Raw genomic sequence first — 27,757 nt, 5'->3', positions numbered from 1 at the left:
CCCATAGTGTTGTACACACTATTGAAAATCCCTAGCACACAACGGATTAATTGAACAAGAATCCAAGAAAACGGATTACAGCGGAACAAAAGACGGACTGATCTCTTGAAAAGTGATGATAAATAGAGATATCTGTATTTATGTAACATGAACTGTTCCGTGTTTTTTAGAACTATCTCTTTGCTTGTTTGTTTTTTTTTTACCTAATTATATAATCAGGACGAGCAGGTGATGAGTATAATTGAGGCCAAATATAATGTGTTTGAAGCAATGTCATGAAAAAACATACAATGAAGATGATTATGACCACCACTTTACCATCATCTAATTATGACAATGACAGAAAATGAAATGCAAGGAGCTTAGAATACGGAGAAATGAATGTTGACGAAAAGGATGGTGGGATTTTTTTTTTTTTTTTTTTTTTTTTCAGTAAGAGCAGGGCTGTTATTACATTATCATCACCCTGTACCTTTACTTTTTTATGTTGTAGTTCGCCGATGCGTTGTGTAATATAAATTGAGTCTCTATTAGATGAATATAAAACGATACGTTTAGTACAATGACGCATCGTAATTTTCAAGTAGTGATCTCTAAAGTGTTATATTTTGTGACCTTTCACTCTGACCGAAGGACGGACTCAACGATGTCTCTTCTGTGATCTACGCCCAGTCGATTGCAATACGCGTCAACCGGAAGACAGTTCTATGCAATGTACCAACAATAGAGGGCGCTGCAAATGAAGACGGCACAATGCGGTGGGAGGTTCAGGTAAGAACACCCGAGATTTAGAAGGTTCGACTTGCTAGTTTAGTAGACTTAGTTTCCCTTTCCAAGTGTTCTCGGTTAACTCTCTCGGTACCGTAGACAACCTGTTCTAATACATTCTTAAAGGCATTTGGTTCTTAGAGGGTTAATTATATCGCATTTCATTCTCCATGCTATGTAGGTCATGTACGCCAGCTCCTCGCCGAGTAACACCATGACATTGATCCACTTTGATTCCACCTGTCACGTGTGTAACTGGCTCGGTGAATGCATTGTCAAGGTAAGCGTACCTGACACATCAGGCTTCGATTCTGTTCTCTGTGTAAGGTGTAGCTGTCTTTAAACAGCTATGACACAGAAGATACAATGAGACCGCGTTAATCGCTGTCAATGCATCAATTAAAGACAATTCATAAGGAGAATATCCAACAAGGAACAACTGATACAAGTTTTCTCCATTGACTTCAGTGAATATTATTGTATTATCGTTGTTGTATGCCTATTTGAAGTATACATGCTCTTTATAAGTTGTTATCTGTCCAAAGGCAGATATGAACAAATAAATAATTGTAGAAATAAAACATAACTTCTTGAGTGCACCGCATGGCTATAATGACTGAATGGATATTTTGTACCGACGCCTACTAGAATACAGTTTGCTGTAGAAGAGGGTATTAATTACCAGACCTTACTGAGAAGTAATCACACGAACATGTACACCTCGCTGATTTTTACCATCTTCGGGGTAGAGATCTATGTTAGACATCCATGCCGCAACAGTACCTGCCTTGTGCTTGTGTGTCTTTAATCTTGGTCAATAATTCCAAACCTGCTTTTCCCCACAGGAGAATGCGTGCATCATAGACAGACGGTGCTTTGCAGCTGGTCAGCACAACGACAGGGATCGGTGCAAGCAATGCCGGCCGCTGGTCAGTCGGGACGAGTGGTCAATATCGGAAGGTCTGTCCGCCCAGAAAATACAGCCACTTCAGTTTTGTTCAGCCTCATAATATTCTACATAGGTTTACTGCTGAGGTCTTATGGAAAAGAACGGACAATATTTCCCTTTCTATAACTTACTCTAAGATTCTAGAAGTTTTTAAGCCTCTGATTGGTCAAAGGTGCAGTCACTAGTTTTGCTATACTGCCCGGCAGTCAGCTAGTGAGTAAGATGCGCGTAAGTACAATCTTGCAAGAGTATCTATTGCGCATTGTGAAATTATACTTAATGTATTTTCTCTGGCCGATAGACAAACTTGGTACCAATGCCTTCATCTAGCATAATTGTTTCAAACTATTAGAGGCTGGTGATGCGGTATACAAAAGATATATTGACTGCATCTTTTCGTGCCAAGGTTGGACTGTTTGCCCTCGGTGATCTCTCGACAGTGCTTTCATACCACTGTTTAGAAATCACTTCTGGGCAAAAAGTTTTCACTGTACACCTCGGAACAGTCAATATTTGTTTCATATACTCCACCCTGTATTACACTCACCATGCACCACCGCATTTGACTCAATTATACTATACTACATTAAAAGTACACTGCAACACACTACGCACCACATTACGTTCATCACACTACACTACACTACACTACACAATACGTCACTGCACTGTGCAGAGTACCGATTTTTCGAAAACCAACTTTACTGTTATTGAGAACAGATCCCCACCCTTTCAGCACTAAATTTTTATGAAATAAGAAAATAGACGGCAACATAACATTCAAGGTTAGGGGCGACGTAGTAGTTATTTATTAAATTTACCTATTTCCTAGGCTTGAGTCTTGTTTTAATTTTCATGTTAGACGGTGTAAATCTTTCTGTTGTTATGTTGCTCTCTCTGTTCGGGAGTTTGTTTTGTACTTGCCCGTTGTCTGAATTTGCGTGTTCTTGTTTTTTCTGTGTTTAGACAACGTGCCTCCTGTACTGGGTGTCGACACACACTTGACAACATTCACGCAGCGAGTCTTCACCCACCAGCTTGACGCCATCGACCCCGACGGTTCGGCAGCAGAGGTTGTCGAGTTCACTGTGCAGGACCACGCTCCGGGAGCACCGTTCCAGGTCAACATCTCTACATTCGGGAGACTGTCCTGGTATTCCGACATACCCGGCGAGTTTACCATCCCTGTGCGTCTGACGGACGTGTGTGGCGCTAGTGTGGCTTTCGAATTACAGGTACCACAGCGAGAGGGATAGTTTTGCAATCTGATTTCTCTGCATGTGTCGTTTCGCTGTCTGATTCATTGTATTCCGGACAAGATTTTCAAACAGCATGACGTCACAATAAGTTTGTGTGTTTAATTGATTCATTCGGATATTTCTATACTGAATGATAAAAGGAACTGTGGCAATGAGAAATACAAGAGTACTTTTAGATCTGTGATAATGAAGATGAGTTTCATGTTATTCCCAATACATACAGAGTACGTACTCCTATGCGTATACTTCATATTTTGTTCTGTCACTGTTGGCTATATAATTGGGAACTGTTGGAAGTTGGAAAGAGAGTTTAGATCATCGTTATCAGATTTCGTTGACATGATAAGCTGAAAACTGTGTCACTTCTTTGGTCAACAGAACTTTGCGAGCCATATCTATATAATTTGCCATATAGATGGAAAAAAAAAGAGAAGAAGATATGAAGCTTCACCAGCTAATTATGTCATCGTTTAGTAAACTATGCAATATTCGCTCTCATGACGCCAATCCCGTATCTTAAGTCCCAGTTACAATACTGTTGTTTTCATGGAGAAGGCACATCGTGAAGGCTCGTGTAACACATCATTCACCCAAATGAGTACACAACAAGGTATTCCCTCGAGAAGCCGGTAGTGCCCATTATCATTCACGCTGCCATGGCACCCTTTTACTAGGTGTAAGATCGTCAGAAATACACTCTTTGTATATAATTTACCTTTAAATTTCTCTGAAGTATTAAACTCTTTTACCTGACCTCGAGCGTTAACTAAAAAGGCGCTTTGGTACCTTGTGTGAATGTTGCACAATAAATGTCTGGTTCCTTGTCGTTTGGTCAGGTAACCGTGCTGGACTGCCCGTGTCAAAATGGCGGCGAGTGCCTGCCGGCTTCCCAATCGAATGTTCTGACGAATCCTACGCCGTACTTATGTTCCTGTCCCTCATCTTTCACGGGCGAGCTGTGCAGCGTTGATATGTCGCCTGGACCCGGCAGCTGTGCGTCTAACCCGTGCATGCACGGACGATGTGTAGACAACGTGAATGGATTCATTTGTCTATGTGAACAGGGCTACACAGGTGTGTTACCAATATTTGTAGTAAACTGTACACTGTAGATTTTGCTCTTGGCGCCTTCTGCGCTGGATGATCAGACCATGTACATTTGAAATGCGCATGCGCGTAATGCGCGTGTAATCGAGTGTGTTTGTGCGTGTGTGTATGATCTTTCTTGAGATTCAATTCCTACTTACCCCTTCCCCGTTTTAAACTCTGTAGACGGAAGATAAAAGAGATAGGACCCGAATTGGAAGTAATGTAAAGGAGAAAAGAACTGGGGAAGAGCGAATAAAAGATGATAGGCACAGGGGAAAAAATGAAAGAAAGAGAGGAGGAGGGCGAAGAAGAAGAAGAAGAAGAAGAAGAAGAAGAAGAAGAAATCGTAATCGAAAGATAAGGCAATGACTGAAGGACGTTATATTCGTTGCTGCCAGAAAACTCAAACCCGGGACCTTAGGATAGATGGGCTATCTAATTAGCCTGAACACATACAGTGTACTGACCATTGACTCGAAGTAAACGGGCAACCTATGCAAGCGTCTGTGATTATACCATGAAAATTTCATTTAATATTCTGAAGATTAAAAGTGGATTGCCAACTGATTAGGATGAATTGAATAATCTCGAAAGGGCAAAGGATGTAGGGGTTGAGATGAAGCTGCAGATTGCCTTTGTAATCATGAGCAATTGACGACGCAAGTGGAAAATCAACGGCTGTCACAAATCATCCAGATAAGTTTATCATGTCATGTCTAAGGAGGGAAACGGGGAGATAGATTGCTGCCATCTTTTCTTCAGAAGTTGGCCTCGTCCTTTGTATTTTGCCCTTTTATGCGTGCCTGCCTTTGTATCCAAGCCGTCTTTATTCATCTTTCATCAGGCTCTACTTGCTCCATCATGGAGAATGTGTGTAAGGACAATCCGTGTTTTCCTGGAGTCAACTGCACGGTGCAGGGCTTTGGATCATTCTCGTGCGGAAAGTGTCCCGAAGGTTACTATGGTGATGGCATCACGTGTCGAGGTACGTCACATATTATGAGCAGATTACAACATGGTATTTTAAATGCTTGTTTGTTTATTTATTTGTTTGTGTTTCATTGTTATTGTTTCATTCTGTGCACTTGTTATTCCACTGTTGACATAACGCAATTAATGCACTCTATGTTTTCAATTCGTCACTTCAACTTCGTATAAAAATATACTGTATTACCACATTTGGATATCACTTATACATTATTAAATTGTTGGGCAACATGCAAAGGTATTTGCCAACATTAAAAAAATTAACTATGATACTCAGTTTCCGTGTATGTATACAGCATTATCAATCTTCTAGGGTATGATAGATACTCAACACTTGAAGTGTTTTTTGCAATAGTCGGAGCGAATTCTCTTCATGTCATAGTAAGTTGCAAATTTAAGGAGACGTAGGAGACGTAACATGGAAATCGATCTGTGAGGACGTGTGCGGTGTGCGCTCTTGATAATCCACGAGTTTCAGTACAGAATTTTTCAAGCGCGCGGTCCAATCATGAGCTACGGACTAAGAAGCGGTGCTCAAAGGAAGGAACATGCCAGAACTCCGGCGGAGAATTTAGAGCGAATGGAGGATTCCCATGCTGACTTCGAGACCTTCGTTCGACAGGGAATCGCAGATATTCGCTCCATGTTCAGGGAACTTGAAAAGGCGTTGGAGTTTCAAGCTACTCGAACCAACGACTTGGAGAAGCGAGTTGACCCACTGGAGAAAAAAATGCGGAATTTAGAACTCAGAGTTCAAAATCATGATGCTCTGCTGCAAAAAGCCGCCGCGGCTGAAAACAAGCTGGAAAGATTCTCCCGTAAAAACAACTTTCGCATTGTGGGCTTGCAAGAACAACTCAATGAGAACCCTATGGAAGTGGCTAAACAGTTTTTGTACCGTCATTTTCATATGGAAAATCCTAAGATTGAACGCGCACACAGAGACGGACCAAAACTGCCTGGCAAACCCCGACATTTTCTGGTCAAGCTACTTTCGTATCAAGATAAGAGATATGTGGTTTCGCAGCAACGACGACTACTCGCCGGCAAAGATATGTATGTCATCGAAGATCTCACTAAAATGGATCGACTGGAAAAGAACAAGTGGAAAACAGAAGTGCAGAGCGCATTTCAGGCCGGAACCCGCTTCCACTTCGCTGGCGGAAGATGGCGAGATCAAAAAGGCAACCTCGCGCCATTTTATTCAGCCGCCCGCAACGCTGAGAAAGCCACGCCCCAACCCAACGCTACCGTGGAATTCAACCAGGAGCAACAACCCCCATCCCTGGCGCCCATGACGGAGGGAGCTGTCGGTGGTCAACCCGCTTCACCATAGACCCGTTTATATTCGATGCGAGACTTGCATCTAGACAGTTCAGTACCCGTGCATCTATATCTACTCAACTAAGCTCATTTCGGCGTTTAAAGCAACGTAAGTGACGCAATAAGACTTACGGATTATTATCTTTTGAAAATTATGTAGCTCTTAAACTCGTATGACAGATTGATTATGACCATCGTGTTTTTGCTTCAGACATTATTTTTCAATACGCCAATACCAAGAACGCAAAACACGAACGCAATATCGGATCCCCCCTTTGACTGATTATACAAATTAGAAATAGTAAGAATTCCAAACTTTATTTGGTATTCAAATTTCTACTCATTATCGGCATTCTATGCAAAGCCTCGCAATCTGATACATTCTGGTCACAGTCAAGTGCGCAACGGACTTACGGAGTTACGTAATTCTCACCCCACTCACGAGATTTCTGACTGAAACGGCACCTCCGCAACGAAACGCTCTGCTCCACCTTAAATCTTCTTCGTTAATGTGATGATAACTGTGTGCATCTATAAGTTTCAATGTACCCTTAGATATCCACGAAATAGCTTCCGTAACATTTTAATGTTCAATGTGTGAAATGAAAGAATCCACAAGAATTCTACAGTTATTCGATACTTCTCTCACTACTCTCGCAATGTATAGCCCCAAATGGTTATTACCATTTATTTGCTACTTGAATCTTATAAAGAATCCTTTTGTGGAATTTACTAGATGATATCATGTAATCAGTCTTTTTTGTGTTAATATGATATGATTGAATGGTAAAAAGGCCCGATATTAGCGAGTCTCTTCTTGCTTGCTATTTTGCTTGCTTTGTTTCTTTGGTTATGCAATAGCATAATGCAGATAGATGCTGAAGATGTTTCATAGCAGCATATTAACCATAGGTTTTATTGGTGCGATATTTCGCTCAAGACAGAAAAATAGCTATGGCTCGATCTTCAGTGGCATCTACAGTACAAGCACTCGGGGAATTATGTGAGATTTTTTTTTTCTCTCTTTTGGCCAGGTATCAAGCAGAACCCCTTAAAAGAGGGGATTCTTTGGTTTTGCAAACGTAATCTAATGGTCCATTACAAAAAAAAAGAAAACCGGATTGATGAAAGGGTTATTTGCGAAAGTTTTTTTTCCCATCTCTTTCATACACTGCAAAACTGCAAAACGAGAAAGGTGTAAATAATACCTTTCTCATTTTTTTTCGCGCTCAAAGATTGGTCTGCTCTTATCTTTTAGCGCAATTTTAGTAACAGACACGAAAGATATCAAAATTTTTGATGTGGAGTGCCTTAACTTTTTTTTTTTTTTTTTTTTTTGGTTGTACGGCGAGTGTGCAGAGATGTTGATTAACGCGTATCTGCGATCTAATCCCCACTTTAAGTTTACGTAGTTGGGTAAGACCTATGTAGGATATAAACATTCATATGTATTGTTACGATGCCCAGGTAAACAAACAGATGAGCAGCCAATGTATGATAACCGTATGTTTACCCGAGTAACCAGAGTTTCCTTGAGGGAGAAATTTGCCCGCCCCCGGTTTTTTTTTTTTTTTTTTTTTTTTTTTTTTTTTCCCACAGCTTGCTACGCTATTCAATATACATTTTACTCCATTCTTTCTTTGTGAATGAAGATCTAATTTTGTAAAAGTCACATTGCTTTGGTGGTTATTTTTGAGCTGCTCTTGTCTGTTGTTTGTTTGTATCAGATTTAGTGTTCTTGCTCTCTTTTTTCCTGAGCTTGTAATCCGTGATGAGCTCTATATGACATCCCATTATAATCGAGAGGCTTGCCTCCAGGGGGCGCTAGGTCCACCATTTTTTTTTTTTTTTTCTTTTTTTTTTTTTGGTGTATTCGGCTCTTCTTGGAAGCAAGCTTATTATCTGTAGTTTGGAAGCAAAACATCTGTCTACTGAGCGTATAATATATACAACAGCACCTCGAGATTGGTATTGGTATTGGCATTTTTTTTTTTATTTACACACCTGCATGCTAATGAATGAATGCGCTACAATAGCTTTCTACCCCCCTTTTTTTTTTGTTGATAGAGACGACCGTTAAGGCCCATCCAGGTGGTATTCAGTTCCAAACACAATATTTGTTATAAATGAATTGATTACCAGCTGAGCACCTCACGACCGTCTGAAGAGCCCTAAAGAGACTGAATAAAATTTTGTTAGCACAAACTTACCCGAAACTGTTTTTTCTTCTTCTTTTTCAATAACTTTGGCAGTTACAGCGTTTAAGTTTTTATCACAACAAGCGTGAATCTTCCAGTTTTCAAAGGTCTGGGCAGCTTCTTTTTTTTTTCTTTTTTTTTTCTTTTTTTCATCTGAGTTTCTACCCTACATAGGAAAGATATAATAGATTTTGACCGCTATTATCTTTATAGGTCTTGTGTGCGGGAATATGTAACACTGTTCGCTAGTGGCAGATAGATCTAGGCCTAACCTTCCATATGGAACATGCATATAATGTAACATTATTTACATTGATTACATACAATCCCCTGGGTTATTACATCATCAGCCCCAGAAGGATATCTGAATGTACAAGTGTATGCCATTGATCTCTCACCAGAGTATACACACTAGTCTTTCGAGACAACCCCTCTCCTTCCGCAGCCTTTAAATTCAACTAACAATATTTGCCTTTTGAGGTGGTTATTTTGTTGTTGAAAATTTAGGTTTGAAATATATTGTATACTGGCTCTCGTTGTGTTATTGGTAAATTGTTTTAGTTTTAGTATTGTTTAGAAACTGTCCCGTTTGTTTTTGTTTGATCGCATACTTTTGAATGTTTGCAAGCTAGTGATAAATAAGAAGTCAAAGTGTGTAATTCGTTGTTTGAAAGCACCAGCACGTAATCGCGCGTATATACACGGCGCCAACTTGCGGTTGGTTTGTTTTCGTATGTCCGGACACTTTGGAATGAGTTGTGCCTTTTGAAGATAAGCAGGTATGAAAAAAAAAATGAAATAAAACAAAATAAAATAAAAGCAAAATAATTCTTACTTTTCCTAATACAGACGAGTATCAGAGTTTATTTATGTTGTAATTAGTTTTGAAGATGATATTTGCCATTAAAGACTAGATCTTAATTTTGAGTATTTGTAATCTGGAAGGCATGAGTTTCGGCTTCTATACCCAAGTAAACACAGCTTTCTTTTGTATGAAAGGTATTTGCTCTCCCATTTGTTTTGTTCTCCCCTTTTATCCCCCTACACCATCCCATTTTATGTCTCTGTATTAGTCGTCCAACCACGTAAACTTATAATCATTTATACGGGTTGCATTTGAGGTTCAGATATATAAACAGAAGGGTTGCTGATGTATGATTTAGGTTTAACGGTCATGCATTTTGTGTGTGAAACATGCACACTATGTCACAGTATTTCAATGGACTACACAATGTCCAGGTATATATTAGAGATCAGCTCAAGAATGATATGTGAATGCAGAAAAGAACAATATTATCGATTTTTCACACGAGTAGCCGCATTTGTCTTTAGAGACAATCCCTCCCCATCCGCATCCCTATGCATCACATAATAAATTTGCCTCTTTAGGAAATAAAATTGTTGTTGAAAAGTAAGATTCGAAACATTATTGTTTATTGAAACTCGCTAGGCCCTATGTTTTTTGCTGGGTTGTTTTCGGTCTGGTGATGTTACTGTCCTCTTGTTCGAGTACATATATTTGTTTGTTTGTAAGCTAATGATAAAATTGCTGTTTGGAAGTTCCACCGCGCAACTGTGCGTAAAACATGTATAAACAGCGCCAACTTGTGGTTGGAATATTTTCTGATGTCCGGATACGTTGAAATGAAGTGTGGCTATTGATCATAAACATGCATGAAAAAACACTCACTTTAATTTCTACCTTTTTCCTCTGATACAGACGAATATTAATGTTTATCAAAAAACAATATTTGCTATTGAAGGATAGATTACTATTTATTCGAGTGCATCAAGTGTTGGCTTTTACCTGAGTACCCGCAGCCTTCTTAGCTCTTCTTTGTGAGAAATCTACTTGTCCTCCCCCCCCCCCCCCCCCCGTCCCCACACCATCCCGGTTTATGTGTTCGAACCACATACATGTATTATAAAATCATTCATATGGATTACATATGAGAATCAAATATAACAACAGAACGGCAATTAATGTATGATATCAATCAGTTCAAATGCATGAACTCTGTTTTTTGTGGGGTTTTTTTCCCTATCGGAGTCAATATAATTTCCTCTCGGGAGAATTTTACCCCCCCCCCCCCCCCCATTTTCGTCCCATGTCTTTGTACTTAACCACGAAGCATGTATACATGTGTAGTTAGAATTATTTATATACGGATTGCAAGTGGTTCAGGTATATAAATAAAAGAGCAGCCAGTGTAAGATATCTGTCAGCTCTAGTGTTTGCATTTTTCTCAGGGAGAAAATTCCCCCCCCCCTCCTTTTCTCGCAAGTCATTCCCATTACTGTCTCTGTCACACTTGGCTTACGAATTATGTAAACACATTCATTTATAATCATTATATACAATGTTCAGGTATACATGCAGAAAGGATGTGATTTATAGATAGCACATAGATATACATTTTAAGGAAATGTACTAATGACAAGATTATTGAATCATCAGAATTTGATTTTTATTGCTAATGTGGATTTCAAAGCGCCATCGCCCGTTTTTACTCGCAGTAAATTCGCTATCGATGTGTGTATTAGTCATTTGTATGTATATAGCTATGTTTTTGTTACTTTTGTCACGTCACTATGCCATAAATCTGGCTTTTTCTCTTTTCATACACTTAGTCGAAGTAAATGAAAGTGTTAATTTGTTTCATTTATCCGTTGGAATCCACATCGGTGAAGTTCTTTTTCCATGTTTCTCATATTTGGCACTTCAGGTACGCGGAATGATGACAATCACAAAATGCAGTTTTCATCTACCTGTTGATATTGATAAGATAAATGATACAAACGAAATTATATATGTTTGTTTGAATGCTTTTTACGCAACGCTGTCAGTTTCACTACCATTTTTAAATTCTTTCTGTGGAGCTCGCACCAATAAAGTGAAATGTGTCAGATGTTTATCGTCCCTTAGATATCTATATTTTCCAAGATGAGTCGTTTTGACATTAATTTATGCTCCCTGAACGTTCGCGGTTTAGCAGATAGGAAAAAAAGAGCCGAATTATTTATGTGGTTGAAAGATCAAGATGCCAATATATATTTTTTACAAGAAACACATTCCACCCCAGAAACTGAACAAGATTGGAAAGATCAGTGGGGATCGTCTGGGATACTTTTTTCACATGGAAATTTGAATAGCAGGGGTACGTGTATTTTGTTTCGCAATTTAGAGCAAGTAGTGGTGAAACAAGAACTGTATGATAAGGACGGTAGATTTGTTTTATTGGATATATCTATATCAGATACCATCATCACTTTAATTAATATTTATGCGCCCAATTCAGACGATCCGGGATTTTTTGATAATATTGTTATGTATTTGGAACGTTTCGAATGTCAGTCAATAATATGGGGAGGGGATTTTAACTGTGTATTGGATGTTAATATTGATAAGAAAGGTGGGCGTTCAGTTACCCATTTTCATGCGGTTAATGTCATACAAAGTGTTATGCAAGAATTATCTTTGATTGACGTATGGAGATTCAAGAATCCTCTGAAATTTAGATATACATGGCGGTCAAAATATGTGCAATGCCGATTAGATTATTTTTTGATTTCACACCATTTAGTTTCTCAAGTGAAACGTTGTGATATATTACCAGGCTATAAAAGTGATCATTCTGCTGTTATTTGTAATATCAGAGTGAATAATGTAACAAGGGGTCGGGGATTTTGGAAGTTTAATGTGTCTTTATTGCAAGATGAAACATACACTTCTCTGATTCGAGAAAATATACAGATGATAAAAAATAACCATTTGCAAGAGATGAATCCAAATATGTTTTGGGAGTATCTTAAATGTCATTTAAGATCAATTACTATTGAGTATTCTGTTAAAAAATCTAGGCAAAGATGTAATCATGAAAAATATTTATTAAATAGACTCAAGAATTTAGAAGAACAGATTTCAATCGATCTAGATTCTGATATTCAAAGACAAATTGATGAATGTAAACAAGAGTTGGAACATTTTTATGAATTTAAAACAGAAGGTTATATTATACGTTCAAGGGCTAATTGGGTCGAATATGGAGAACGAAATTCAAAATATTTTATTAACTTAGAAAAAAGAAATCAACGTTTAAAAACTATAACAACTTTATCCACTGAGGATGGTGTGATTTTGAATTCTATAAAAGATATACTCAACGCTGAAAAAGTATTTTTTGAAAATTTATATGCCACTGAAAGCCCTCCCATTGTTGATTTAAAGGGATTTGCAATATTAAATCAAGATAATCTAACCCCCAAATTATCAGATGATTTGCAATTAAAATGTGAAGGCCCAATTTCTTTGCAAGAATGCATTGAAGCACTTAAAACTATGCCCAATAATAAGACCCCTGGAACTGATGGTTTTCCTTCTGAATTTTATAAGTTTTTTATTCAAGACCTTGGTCATTGTTTAATTCAAAGTTTTCATTATTCCTTTGCTCATAAGAAATTAACAGTTGATCAAAGGAGAGGTGTTATAAATCTCATTCCTAAAAAAGATAAAGATTTATTACATTTGAAGAATTGGCGACCAATATCAATTTTGAATACAGATTATAAAATCATTGCGAAATGTTTGGCTCTTCGTCTTAAAAAAGTTTTGCCAGAAATTATAAATCATGACCAAACCGGATTTCTTCCAGGGAGATATATTGGAGAAAATATTAGATTAACACTTGAAATGATTGATTATACGAATAAGACGAATATTCCTGGGTTTATGTTTTTGGCTGATTTTGAAAAGGCATTTGATAAATTAGAATGGAATTTTATTATTCAAACATTGCACTTTTTTAATTTTGGACAAGAGTTTATAACATGGATTGAAATATTATACACTGATATAATGTCTTGCGTTGTAAACAACGGTCACGCTTCTGAATTTTTTTATTTACAACGTGGCGTTCGTCAAGGGTGCCCTTTAAGTCCGTTACTGTATATTTTATGTAGTGAAATACTTGCAATATGGGTTAGAAATGATCTCAACATAAAAGGTATTAATGTTTGTGGCCGTGAAATTCTTATCAGCGCTTATGCCGACGACACTACGTTCTTTTTGAAAAATCCAAATTCTTTTTTTAGGTTGTTACAAATATTGGACCAATTTAGAATTTTTTCAGGTTTAGCAATCAACCGTAATAAGAGTGAGATTGTGGCTCTTGGCTATTATAAAGCATATCCACCAGATATAAACAACTCCGGTTTTAGTTTTTCTAATGGACCATTTAAGTTACTCGGAATCACATTCACTACAACTTTAAATGACATGTTTGAGTTGAATTATATACCCAAGAAAAGAAAATTATTGGAAATTTTGAAAATTTGGTCGAGAAGATATTTAACACCCATCGGGAAAATTGTTATATTAAAATCTTTGGCTCTTTCTCAATTAATTTTTTTGTTTTCGGTATTACCTTCTCCACCAGCACAATTTATAAAAGAAATAGAACAAATAGTATTTTCTTTTATCTGGGATGATAAACCCGATAAAATCAGTCGGACCACAATAATTGGAGATTACTGTCAGGGAGGTTTAAAGATGTTTCATTTTTCATCTGTAATTTCAGGACTTAAAATCACTTGGGTGAAAAGATTATTAAATGATCAAAATAGAGGAAAGTGGAAATGTTTCTTTGAATATTATTTAGAAAACTTAGGGCACAATATGATTTGGTATTGTAATATGGCCCGAACAGAAAACAAAATCAATTTGATACAAAGTAGTTTTATACGTGAAATTCTTAGGGCTTGGTGTGATTATACCTTTTCCCCCAAGTTATCTGTAGAACAAGTGAAAAACCAAGTAATATGGTTTAATTCATTAATTCGTATAAATAATGAGATTGTATTTAAGAAAATGATGTTTCAAAGGGGTGTAATAAAGATTAAACAATTATTGAGTGATGATGGTTTATCTTTTTTAAATTTTGAACAGTTTCGCAATAAATACGGTGTTTGTTGTAATTTTTTAGAATATTTTTCAGTTATTCATGCAATCCCCTTAGAATGGAAAAAATATATTGAAGAGAAATCAGTATATGATAATGAAATAAAGACGCAACAAGAAGAAGCAATATATAATTTGTTTAAAAGAATTAAGATATGTCGATATATACATCGAATATTATGTGAGAGGATATTTCAACCACCTAAATCAGAAAGGAAATGGGAAGAAATTTTTAATCAAAACTTAGACTGGACTAAAATATATAATGTTCCTTTTACATCTACTTTAAATCAAAGACTTCGTTATTTTCAGTACAAAATTTTACATAGAAATATTGGTGTTAACAAATTACTTTTTGCAATGGGGCTATCTGACACACACCTCTGTACGTTTTGTTCGAGCTCCACAGAAACAATCGCACATCTATTTTGGGAATGTGACGTTACCCAAAGATTTATCGCTCAAATACAAGAAATTATGTTACAGAATAAAATTCAAATTACTAAAAGTTCCTTTATACTTGGTTCGACAGAAAATCCAAAATGTTACAACGTGGTTTATTTGTACGCAAAATACTTCATATTTTCTGTCAAAAATAAAAAGAAATCGTTACATTTTAGCCAATTTTGTAAATTCTTAAAACAAGCACAGAAAATAGACAAATATATGTCTGAGAAAACCAAAGGTTTTGTATCTAATATCAATTGGAATCGTATTTATATTGTTTAACTGTTTCGCATTTACCTGTCAAATTTCGATCATCTCTCTTTATGTACTGCATGTGACATTATTTTATTTTGTACCTGAATGTTTATATGAATAAATTTTCTTTGTGAAAAAAAAAAAAAAAAAGTTGCAAATTTAATATTGAGTGATACCGCTGTGGTTTGACAACTTTAGTTCTCTGTCATACTTTACACTCTGCTTTTCTCTTCTTGTTTCTTCTGATTATACTCCTGAGTGCCATGAATTCACGACTCCTTCCCGTCAATAGCTTATTTTCTTTTGATGCCTCTTCCACTTTTCTAGTTGTTCCATAGATTAAGTGATTGATATCTCTTGCAGAATTATTTGAAAGCACGACGCTCAGGACGCTGTAAGTTACTTTCCAAAGATATGCATCTCGATGTAGAGGTACTGTAACATTTTGTGTGCTTTGATTGACGATTGGTACAGAAAACCCCATAGCGCTGAGCATACACATTGGTCAAAGTTTTGTTTGTTTTTGTTTTTTTGCACGGAAAGGGTGAACGCCATCATCTCTGTTACATTTTGTATTGACTTACTTTGTGTTTCCCTGCTACGCAGAATCGAAATGTAAAATTCCCTGTCCGAGAAACATGGAGTGCGACCCCGACGTCGGATGCGTGTGCAGGGACGGTTACCATGGATACGCGTGCTACAGACGTGAGTAAATGGGTTTCCATTTGCGAAGTGCACCGAAAACCTTTTAAAGATGGGATATTCGCGCAACGCATAGAATGAAATGCTGCTTATAAACATGAACACTATAGAATCCAAGCACTTTCCTTTTCAAATATTGACGTATTGATGCACTCCAGTTCATATTTCTGTGAAACGAGACGATGCACTTACACTTCATTAGCTTTGCCCTACAAGGTTTTTGAGCACGCATTAAAGGCATTAATATTTCCAGATGAAACAAAAACCCAGCTTTAATGCTTCAAAATAGTTCTAAAATGTGAGTTAGGGATAGAAGCAATCAATGTAAAAATGTTCATCAGTGTAATAAATGTTAAGATAAAAGTATTGTTAAATATACAAAGTATTAACAATAGTTAGTAGTGCTACATTGGGGAAACATTGTGATCGGAACTTTAAAAAAAAAAATGAACCGCGTGGATATTCCGTTTTTGATATGACAGTGACATGCCAATGTCAAATCGCTGATTATCCGCGGTAGTTTAATAATTTCGTGTACATTGCTTTTGTGATGACTCTATAGAAGCGTTATTTTCTTACATCACATCTTCTATGTACAGCTCTTTGCAGTCCACCGTGCCTAAATAACGGGCGATGTGTACGACCCAACACCTGCGAATGCCCCGTGGGATACGCGGGCCGGCGATGCGAAAGAGGTATGGGAGTCTGCCGAGCTCACAAAATTGCATTTACACATTTTACCATCTCTATCTAAAGCCCAATCTAACAAAGGATCTTCATATTCTACTTCAATCATTTTAGAACACAGTATCAATATTTCAGTCTATTTTGTAGACACCAGAAGCACAGAGACCGTGAAGTGGTTAGTAAAGCCTTTTCAATTTAATATCTGAATGTTATTATGTTATCCCATTTAAGACGGGCTGATTTTGCGACAACATACATTTTCCCATAGACACAATATGCCCAAGTATACTCGGGACTGGTCCCCAACGGGTGAACAGTATTGTTTCATTTTTCCATCTGAGATGATGGCTGGATAGCCCATATTCAGCCGAAATAGCTGGTCTTTCATGGAGTCCAGTCGGATGTAAGGCGGGACCACTTCAACGGGTTAAACACGCTTCTCTTTGCGATGAATAAGTGAAGCGGGATCTTTTACGAGCATTAGTTGTGACTCTCTCACACACGGGACCTCCATTTAAAAAAAAAATGTCCTATCGGAGGGACAGTGTTTTGCATTTACTAGACGGGACGGTATGATTACACCCAACATTGCTAAATGGGACTCGGGAATCGAACCGGGGTCCTTTCGATCGTGAGGCAGACGCGCTACCGACTCAGCTAATGAGGTGACATTCTTTTGGATGCTGAAAATGTTTCGTAAAACCATGACATTTAAAGGGTACAATCTTTGAGCGAATGAAATTTTCTGCTTCCTTTTTTTCAATCGGCGATGAAAATTCCCTTGCCTCCAATTCCCTCACTGAGATCTTGCCGAATTCTATTAAGAGTAGAAGCGAAATAATATTATACAAACTCTCAGCTCAGACTTCGCCCAACACGAGACGAAGCTTTCAACCAAAATAATTTAGTTGTCGTAGTCACTTTTCTATCGCCTCTGGCGCCCTCTACTGTTCGTAATGCTGAAGAAGCTCCATTGGGTTCGAGTCGTTTCCACGTGGATCTATCAGACATACATTGTACAATGTTGCGACATAAATTCTCGTTTTTCTGCTGTACAACAATGTCATGCCTGTTAAGCCCCGCTCCTCTAACGGTACCCATCTTGTATTTAAATGTAACACGCCTTAATCGAGTACAAACAGAAATAGGTTGTTTGTTTTTTTTCTCACTGGATGGATCACTGTTTTATGTTTTTATTACATTGTATTGTATTGTTTTGTTTTGTTTCAAAATGACAGAGACAATTGCTGTTTAGTTGTTATTGATGGTTTTCTTGTGTTCTGAAATGGTGTATCCAAAGTTGTCTTATTCGTTTGACTGTTTATTTTCTATTCGTCACGTGGCGTAGCTGTTATTGCTTTGCACTTGTTACAATCATGTCAGTTTCCTTTTGAAAGCCCAACGAAATGTATAATATGAACAGCCCATGGGGTGTGACGATATGATCAAATCGCCTTTAATTTATTACTCTCGCTGGCGAGTGAACTCTCCTTTTATTCTTATCAAAAGAGTTCCAATCAACTTGAAGGGACGTGTAGGCCCCTCAGCATTGAGTCGGTTTGTTTATCTGTTGGTTTTGTTGGTTTTGTTGGTCTTGTGTTTGTTTTAGGGGAGCACTAATCCTGGCGATCAGTGTACCATTTTATTATTAACATTTCCCACTCTGCCATCTTGAAATATCATTTGCACTGTATCCAAACAGCTACAAATGGTATATGGAGGAGTTACGCAGACATCCGTACTGTAATACCTTGATTTCCTGCAACGTGTTTACCTCATTTGAAATAATCTTAGCATTCCATGGGCACCAGCCTTTTCCTGCAAGGAAATCTAGCGATTGAATGATATACTCGTACATCTTGAGCTCGATGAATCGCGGCACTGAAAGAAAGCGACAAACAGTCACAAAATCATTTTATCACAATTTTCTCAGACTCTGCTGTCTTAGGTCCGCCTCGGTAAGGTCATATCAATTTATTCGTCCAACGTCCACCCTCAGATTTATTAATGGCCCACTGCATTTCAATCATATGTCGTTTAGTAGAGTTTATGTCCTTATATCTCTTCATGGGCCGAAGTTTTGTGTTGTTATCGCACAATCTCTTTGTATCAAGGTCTGTGATAATAATCAGCTCTTATTTAACCACAGCGTCTCCTTGTTTTCGCTGTTAGATTTCTTGTTTTCTTGCATTTTCGTTGCTTTGTTCTTGTGCTTTCTCTGTCGCCCTAATACCACTACTACTCTTTGCCTTTTCAACGTACGGCGAGGAAGAGAAGAAAATGGAAGTATATGAAAAGGTACACAGAGTTATATGGATCAGAAACAAAACTTTTAGAATAATGATTATGATATTATTATTGCAAATTTATTCACATTCCACCACAGCACTTTGTGAACCTGCGTGTTTAAACAATGGTCGCTGCACAGCTTTTAACAGATGCCACTGTTGGCCTGGGTTTTCGGGACGCACGTGTGAGATTAGTAAGTGCACCTCAAGAAATATTTAATGAAAAATTATAAAACATATATCATCCAAAATGACATTCGCCAAATATTCACGACGGCATGAGAAATCCATGCATTTTTTCTTCTGTCATATTAGTCACATGTAGCTAGATTTCAAAGCCATATCCATGCATGCGCTATCAAAATCTTATAGCAGCTTCACTATCTCAATTTTTGCGCGCTTGAATCTCGAGATGATAAACAGCTGTTCGTTTTGATGTCATTTTTACTTGATATGCTAGTCATCATAAACCAAAAATACAGTATTTAACACAATGGCATGATTAAAAAATTCCATAGCATTTATATGTTAGGACAGTCCCGTGCGTTATACGTGGCAGTCGAAAAGGAGTTTTTGCCAACAAGCATCACTGAGAAATATGAGGTGCTTTGCAATTATACGCACACAACACACACACACAAACACACGCAATGGATAGAGATAGTAACGTGTTCGGTTTGCTGCTCTGAATAAGTGCATCTCCTGCAAAAGCTTGTGAATTCACCATTTAACCCTATTCTAACTGGGCTATTTGAGACCAAGTTTTTACTGAGGGGGGGGGGGTCAATTTGACCCCCCCCCCCTTCAGATCTCGGCCGCCGATCGTGGGATCGCCGCGAAATTTTGCCTGAAGATAGAGCTGGATGTAAACTACAAGATAACATGGTCATACAATAGAAGAATATTGCCTTTCTATCTTTAATAATTTAATTATGCAAATTTGTGCATGAAATCATATTTTCACCTATAACTCCATTAAAAAGACTGGAGGATTGCTAAATTTTTGTGTTAGAATTCCTCAAGACACATCTAACAATTTTCTTGAAAAAAATTAGCACAATCGAAATCAATTTCTTTTGTTTTTTATTGTTTTGTTAATTTCTTATGTATTTTATTGTGTTTTCGACCTTTTGTTTTCTATTGTTTTTTGCCAAAATTTGTTGCATGCACTTTTTCAGGCTTATTTACACTAGAATTGATTAATTTCAATGGTTAAAAGTTGAAATAATCTACATTATGACATTTGACCTCCCCCCCCCCCCCCCCCCCAGTTAGAATACAGTTAAAAGACCATTTCCGGTTTCATGCATGCACTCTGCACTAATTCGCACGTTTATTTGCTGTATAGTTTGTTTCTTGAACTCCTCATTACCATAACCAACCTGTCCGTATTTGAAGACAATAACACGCTTGAAATATTGGTGCTGATTGGGTTGAATCAAGCATTTCTTTGGCCTCCCCCATGGATCCTTTCTATTGATTTACACAACAGTGCCTGTTTGCATGCTCCTGGTCCCTGCTCCCGCTTTTTCGAAGCATTGTTTCACAACGAAGGCGCATGCCGCATTTAGCGTAACGATCTCTCTGATTGATACATGTGCAAGAAAAAAGCAAAAAAAAAAAAAAGCAAAAGAGAAGGTTGAATCAACTTCATTTCGAGAGGAAACTGTATATCATTGAACCATGTTAAACGTATCAATATGAAAAATCAAGCAATACGATATGAGAACTGCGAACGCTTGTTTCCCAACCGAATTAATCAGCAGTGTATTGTTTGTTTTGTACCATGGGATATCTTCTTTCATGCATTTCAAAATATCTAATTAAGTCACTTTGATCAATTTCGTGTGGTATTGTAAAACCTTACCGTGGTATGATTATGAACTCTTCAAAAAAAAAATAAAATATATGTATATATAGATTACATATATACATTTAAAAATGGAAAAAAGGACTCCAAAACACTAACTTTTTGTCTCGCCCACTGGAGGTGAAGGCGAGACTAAGGGATCCAAATGGCGTCCGTCCGTCGTCCGTCACAAATGTTAAAGTTTACCTGCAAGACTCTCTTTTCTATGTTAAAGTTTACCTGCAAGACTCTCTTTTGACAAATAACTTCACATAAGTTGCTTGGATTACAACCTAACTTGGGTCATAGATGCACTGGGGGTACCTTCATGTTATGGTGCCGTTGGAGGTCACAGGATAAGGTCAAAGGTCACTTGAGGTCAGTGTACGTTAAAGTTTACTTGCAAGACTCTCTTATCACACGTAACTCGACACATGTTGCTACAATGGCAATCAAACTTGGGTGATGGATGCACTGGCGGTACCTTCATGTTATGGTGCCGTAAGAGGTCACATGATAAGGCCAAAGGTCGTTTGAGGTCATATGTTAAAGTTTACTTACAAGACTCTCTTATCACACGTAACTCAGCACATGTTGCTACAATGGCAATCAAACTTGGGTGATGGTAGATGTCTCTTGGGAAGTTGAAGGTTACCACAAGGTCAAAAGTCACAGACAGGGGTCAACGAACTTTTTTGGGGCCCAATGTTAAGTTTTTAGGGCGCATTTCGTTTATGGCTCATACCTTTTGATCCCTTTGTCCGTTTGTGACCAAACTTGGATGGAAGATGTCCCTTGGGGAGGTGAAGGTCGTCACAAGGTCAAAGGTCACATACAGGGGTCAACAAACTTTTAGGGCCCAATGTTATGTTTTTAGGGCGCGTTTTGATTGTGGCTCATAACTTTTGATCCCTATGCCAGTTTGTGACCAAACTTGGATGGTAAATGTCCCTTGGGGTGATGAAGGTCACCACAAGGTCAAAGGTCATAAGCAGGTCAATTAACTTCTGGGAGTTATAAAAAATATTAATTCCTTGTACGCGAATGGGCGAGACACAATTTGGCACTTGCCTTGTGTTTATTTTCCTTTTTACTCTTCCTTTTAAGTGTGATCTGGAAGCAGACACAAGCTATGATGTAAAAGGAATTTAGCGTCTTAGATCGTGGTAGACATTCATTCTTAATGTTTTAGTATGAAGCGTCTTTTTCTTTCATCTCCTGAAATTATGCTACTGGGTTACTCGGTATTTCTTCAGACAAAGTTTGATGAATGAGCCGTATTCGTCGTCTTTCATCTCTGATAGTAAAAATGAAAGAACAAAACTTAACACGCCGCAACAAACAACATTTTATTTTCTATCAGTAAGTTGAACTTGGCAGTAAGAAAGTTTCGAAGCCATTTTAAGTATGTGCGCTTCACCCTGCATGTCTCGGGATTTTTTTTTAACCTTAAGTTGTCTGTTGCCATGGCAACGCCTGTAATTACGCAGAAATCGGTATCCCTACCACGTGTGAGCACACGAACTTGCCCATATGTATTTGGGCTGTATAGTAGAGTGTGTGCGCAGTGCTGGAACCCATTATTAGGCGACACACAACCAGCTTGTTTGTTCATTCTACATGCTGACCTTGACAAACCATGTGCCTTGTTGACTATTCTGACTCGTCTTGCTCTAAAGCTGCCTTCTGTTGGCAAAAAAAAAAAAGAAATAAAAAAAGTGTGTATTTACGCAGCTGGAGATCGGGAATATCTTTACCTAGTCATTCCTGGCCTTCTCGATACGTTCATTTACCACAATCATTCCTTTCATTTCCTTCAGCACGTTATTAATTATATTTCCCCCTTATAATTCATGATTATGTTTCTATTTAGGCCTGCCTTTGGCGGATACCTTTGTTTTTGTTGCTGTTGTTGTTCACTGAATTATTTAGTTTTGCCCATTTTTCGTAATTTCCTTATTTGGCTGTGTCCCTGGAGGGCATAAGAATTTTTGAAGATAGGATTTTTGATTGAGCTATATGTTTTTTGATCATTTTGCCACTAATTGTTTTATTCTAGAAACTATACGATAATGATCACACACATCTGTCTCTGTCTCCCCAGAAAAAAAAAAAAGTTCTTGAGCATGCACTGTTTATATACTTCTTAAAAGGGAAATAGAAGGTTTTCAGGCTTATAAAAGAGCTTGTTTGTTATCACGTTCGTCTAAACGTGATCGTCCAAAGTCACTGATTATCTGAACATTAAAGACGCGGTCGCGCTTCAAGGAGACATGGGTGGCCCAAAGAGCTTTTCCCCAAAAGAGAAAAATCTCTTTGGGGTGGCCCCGATTGAATCGATCTTCAATCGCTGCCCATCGGGGTACGTTCAAAAACCACAGGTGGCGCCCTTCAGCGAATAATATGCATCGAAGCGTATGCTCTATCATAGGTAGTGGTCAACTGAGTCGAGATTCCTCGGCTGTGTGTGTACTTACATAGAGATCAGTGATAAAGATATACACAAATCATTACGAGGATTCTCGAATATGTCCGAGTCGGGCCAACCTTCCCGCTCGGAGTATCTCCTCGCTAATCGTTTTTGAAATCGATTATTTCATGCCACAGTTTATATTGGTTTTCTGTATTTCCAGAATCTTTTCACTCTCAAAATTTCTCAAATGTTTTTTTTTTTTTCGTAAATAACAGGATGGTATAGTAGTGGTTGATATAATGATTCAGCCTTTAACTTTCTGCAAGATTCTTTATAGCAAACACTTAATGTTAAGGAGCATACAATCGATTATTCTAAGAGTCCATTGGATGAGAAATCGTTGTTTTTTATGTCGTTTAATTGTCGTTATTATTATTATTATCATTATTATTATTATTATTATTATTATTATTATTATTATTATTATTATTATTATTGTTAACATTGTTAATATTATTTCATTTTGAAAATCATGATAATGATAAAGATGATGATGATAAGAAGATGATAACGATGACATCATAGTCATCACCATCTTCATCGAAGAGGATAACCCTTGTCTTCTCCACACACGTTTTCAAGAAGTATCTTTACCAACGATGAAACTCTTCTTAGCTTTCAGAGAAAACTTACATGGTTTGACATCGATGAAATTGTAACAAGCGAATAAGAAATGAGCGTATATTTCAGCAAAATCTTAGAGTACTTGGACAGTTTCTAGGATTACAATGTCGGAATGAGTTGTCTATTGGCATGATCCATTTCGGGTCTCGTTGCCAGTGACGTTGTTTTCGTAGAACGCCTCATTTCTTTTTTCACAACGACATAAATTAAAAGCATACTACATAAGCTGAACATCTCTCACGCGTAAAGACATCTGAGGAGGATTGCGCAATCCTCGGTATTGCCAAGTTTTCTGCGGATGCTAAAAAGGTCCGTCACAGATGCATTGTGGGATTCCTCGATGCCATTGTCACTTCCGTTTGTCTTGCGCGTGTCTCAGTGTTCATGTATACAATTCAATGCAATTTTCGTCTGCTTTTCTTTCGTTGATGCTTGCAACCGGCTTGTTTATTCGCTTAGAATTCAACTTTAAAAAAAAAAAAAGAGTTTGACATTTTTTCATTTTTTTTTTCCTGATTTGCTGTCAGTAGAATCATGGTTCACTACTGCAAGGCTTCAATGTGCTGGTCACATAATGGAAAGCGAAGAAATCGTAAAAAAAAATAATAATAATAAATAAAAAATAAATTTAAAAAAATACATCTGGATTGAGACAGAACTTGACTTAAGTGCATATGCAGCTAAAGCCGGGGCAAATTTGTCCCCTCAGGTATCCCATAGTTCATCTAAAACGCTGCTTTGCGCACGTCACCTAGGTATAGTTGGCGATACCGAGGATTAGATGTGCAGTGCCATGACCAGATTGGGATGTTTCATAAATCTGATCTTAAAGCTACGAACGACTCTACTCATTAGAATTTCACTGATTCAGCACAAGAACTGATCACCAGTCGTTCTTAAGTCGTTTGTAACTTTAAGAACAGTTTTTTGAAACACTCCAGGTCGATTCGTGGGACTTGCAGTGGGACACCTAGGATCAAGAAGTCGAACAGCTTGACATCGTAATTTTTTAGGAATTTCGATGTATCCCCCATCCATGCTACAGACATCAAAAAGAAATCTCCACATCTTCTGATGGTTGGGGGATTTCAGCCAATCATTGTCATCGGTACTTTCGCTGTCTTTGAATGACAAAGCCATATGTATTTTGCCCCCCCCCCACCCCCCCCCCCCCCTCTGTGCGCTAAAGAGTTCTGTTATTGATATACGACGCACGGATAAACGACGTTTGGCTATTGGATTTCATAGGTGTCATTAGTGTATTTCCTTGCTTGCGGAGTTTATTCGCTCAGAGAGCTTACTACGATAGTCATACGTCGTATAGATAGGCGGAGCTTTGTCGCGAACTGCTGACTGAATCCAACGGAACGAACGTACCACACACAATCAATGCCAAAAGCGTAAAAGTTCGTACTGCGCATGGGGGAGATCATACATATTCATGAGCTTCTCATGAAACGCAATAATGCGCGAAATCTTTATCCTGTGAAACTTTTCGCATATATCCAGACGTTGGTATAGATAGTTTCAAGTCAAGACGATGTCGTGTATATCCATACGGCTTCTGAACAAACGATATCTCCGTGTGCACAGAAGCGCTGTGTTAGAACATTATTTTTTTTTTAATTATGATTGTGATTGTTTCACAGTGGTACGTTTTACTTATTTCTTTTATTTAAACCCCATTTTCAATTAGATAGTAGTATCAATATTGTGCTTGCGGTCGTAGAATATCATTATGTGTATCATTTGCAGTTAGCAAAAATTCCGAACATGATACCAATTTCGTGCAGGAATGTTTTCACTATGTTTTGATTTGATTTTATTTCATTTTATTGTTCCACATCTCAAATACAAATAACATGATACAATCGATTAAACAGCAGACTGGACATAGCGTCATAATTACAAAGAATAAAAGAGAAGACAATTTTACAAACGTGAAATGTGGGGGACCTACTAAAAAGCAGAACTTGTAATGTGTAGGTCCCCATAGATGAAAAGGTTGGTCTTCTTTAAACAAACAACCTAGTAACGAAAACTGTGAAAAGAAGGAAAATGACGGAAAGGAAAAGAAAGCAAAATGAGCAAGAGAAGCAAATAAGATACATGACAGCATAACGAAATAGCCACCTGTATTGCGTTTGCAGGATTCCTCGTCACCCGAGCAACATAGTTATGTAACTGTATGAATGCGCAAAAATGCACATGATACATAATGATTCATTAATTCAGGAATAGCCTTGACATAAATGACTCAGTAAAAAGAACGAAAAGCAAACCCGGAATACCTAATAAACAACGAATCTGATAAAGAAGAGGAAGTTCGAATAAAATTGCATGTTGTATGATTAGACATAAACCTGTACATGGAATCTTTTCAGTTTGCGTTTAAAACAATTCAGTGACAACGATTCAGTGATGTTAGAGTCAAGGCTATTCCAGAATGTCGGACTTGTATGTTTATATATTCACTGGTATATCAATTAGGGTTTTTTTTTTTTTCCTCGAAATGATGCCTTTGTAATAATGGAATGATAAATGGCTCCCAGGTATGTAGAATATTCTCCTAATCGCTCGCACTTTCTCTCTCTTTATCTCCCACAGTGTCTTGTCATTTGAATTGCATGAACGGGGGCTACTGCGTTACGCCGGATAGATGCATCTGCAGAAATGGGTACACGGGGCCGACGTGTTCTACTCGTAAGTCAGTGTCGTTTAAATCCCATTTTCCCACATACTTAAGAACGCGGTGTGTGTTTGTGTGTCTGTTGATGATGATGGTGATGATGATGATGATGACGATATGGATGATGATACTGATGATGATGATGATGACGATAAGGATGATGATACTGATGATGATGATATGGTTGATGATCGTTTACATCTTATCTTCCCACATACTTAAAAACGCACTGTGTGTTTGTGTGGATTATGATGATGATGGTGATGATGATGATGATGATGATGATGACGATGATGACGATGATGATGATGATGATGATGATGATGATGATGATGATGATATGAGTGACGTTTGTTATTCCGAATAAGGTTTGTCAGTTCGAAGTTTATGTAAAAATGGGGGAGAAAATAAAATGAAAAAATGAAATAAAAATGTGGCGTAATTCTTAAAGTTTCTTAGTCCAAAGACTCGTTAATCCGGAAAATGGAAAGAAGGTGTGAACTAACGAACCTTCAGAATGACGAATGTTTTTTCGTTTTCGGAGTAACAAACCTTCGAGATGACGAACCTTATTTCATTCTTCGGATTAACGAACCTTCGGAATAACGAACTGTAACTGATGATGCACCCATACCTTTTTATTTTGTTTGTGTGTGTGTGTATGTGTGTCTCGTTTGCTCGGGAAAAGGGGTAACTAGAGACTTTATATTCCAAACGTCTTTGGCTTTCAATTCATTTTCACCTTCTCCATCGATCACTTTGTGACCTTCCAATGACTCTCAAATGATTTTTCGTCTTCTTGTGACTCTCACTTGATATTGGGTAATTCACTCAATTCCGGGTGTCCTCTTGTGACTTTTCACACGTCTTTCCATGTTTGTTTGTGTGTGTGTGTGTGTGTTTTTTTTTTGTTTTTTTTAGGTATTTCGTTTTCTTCTTTTTAGTCATTTCAGTGCGATTCTTGGTAATCATTAGAAAAGTGTCCACGGAGTAGCTTGCCCATTTATTACACCGCTATACAAACCATTAATTCAAGTTCGTTTTAAGAGGGTGGAAGGATATTGTAAAGATCATATTGATATCGATTAGACTCAGTCTCTCAATATGCGGGATGATTTCAGTCTGAATTTCGAGGAAAAGGTGAGAGTGTGGATTGACGGGCCTCTTCTTTTATGATTCTTTTAAGTAAGTTTGAGAAAACGTCGCCGTGACAT

The 27,757-nt window shown here is 37.7% G+C and overlaps 1 protein-coding gene across 1 annotated transcript in view; it reads left to right on the top strand.

Moving 5' to 3' along the window:
• Positions 1–27,757, top strand: part of LOC140245588 (von Willebrand factor D and EGF domain-containing protein-like) — a 119,529-nt gene that overhangs the window by 67,874 nt on the left and 23,898 nt on the right. The window contains exons 16-25 of the mRNA XM_072325152.1: positions 634–771; positions 950–1,048; positions 1,614–1,728; positions 2,684–2,952; positions 3,813–4,050; positions 4,910–5,050; positions 15,838–15,936; positions 16,533–16,628; positions 19,007–19,102; positions 26,462–26,557. Of these exons, the coding sequence (XP_072181253.1) occupies positions 634–771; positions 950–1,048; positions 1,614–1,728; positions 2,684–2,952; positions 3,813–4,050; positions 4,910–5,050; positions 15,838–15,936; positions 16,533–16,628; positions 19,007–19,102; positions 26,462–26,557 (1,387 nt within the window). The remainder of the gene's footprint in view (positions 1–633; positions 772–949; positions 1,049–1,613; positions 1,729–2,683; positions 2,953–3,812; positions 4,051–4,909; positions 5,051–15,837; positions 15,937–16,532; positions 16,629–19,006; positions 19,103–26,461; positions 26,558–27,757) is intronic.

Source organism: Diadema setosum, chromosome 22 (assembly GCF_964275005.1).
Source record: "Diadema setosum chromosome 22, eeDiaSeto1, whole genome shotgun sequence".
NCBI lineage: Eukaryota > Metazoa > Echinodermata > Echinoidea > Diadematoida > Diadematidae > Diadema > Diadema setosum.
This window is presented reverse-complemented; position numbering and strand designations above follow the sequence as displayed.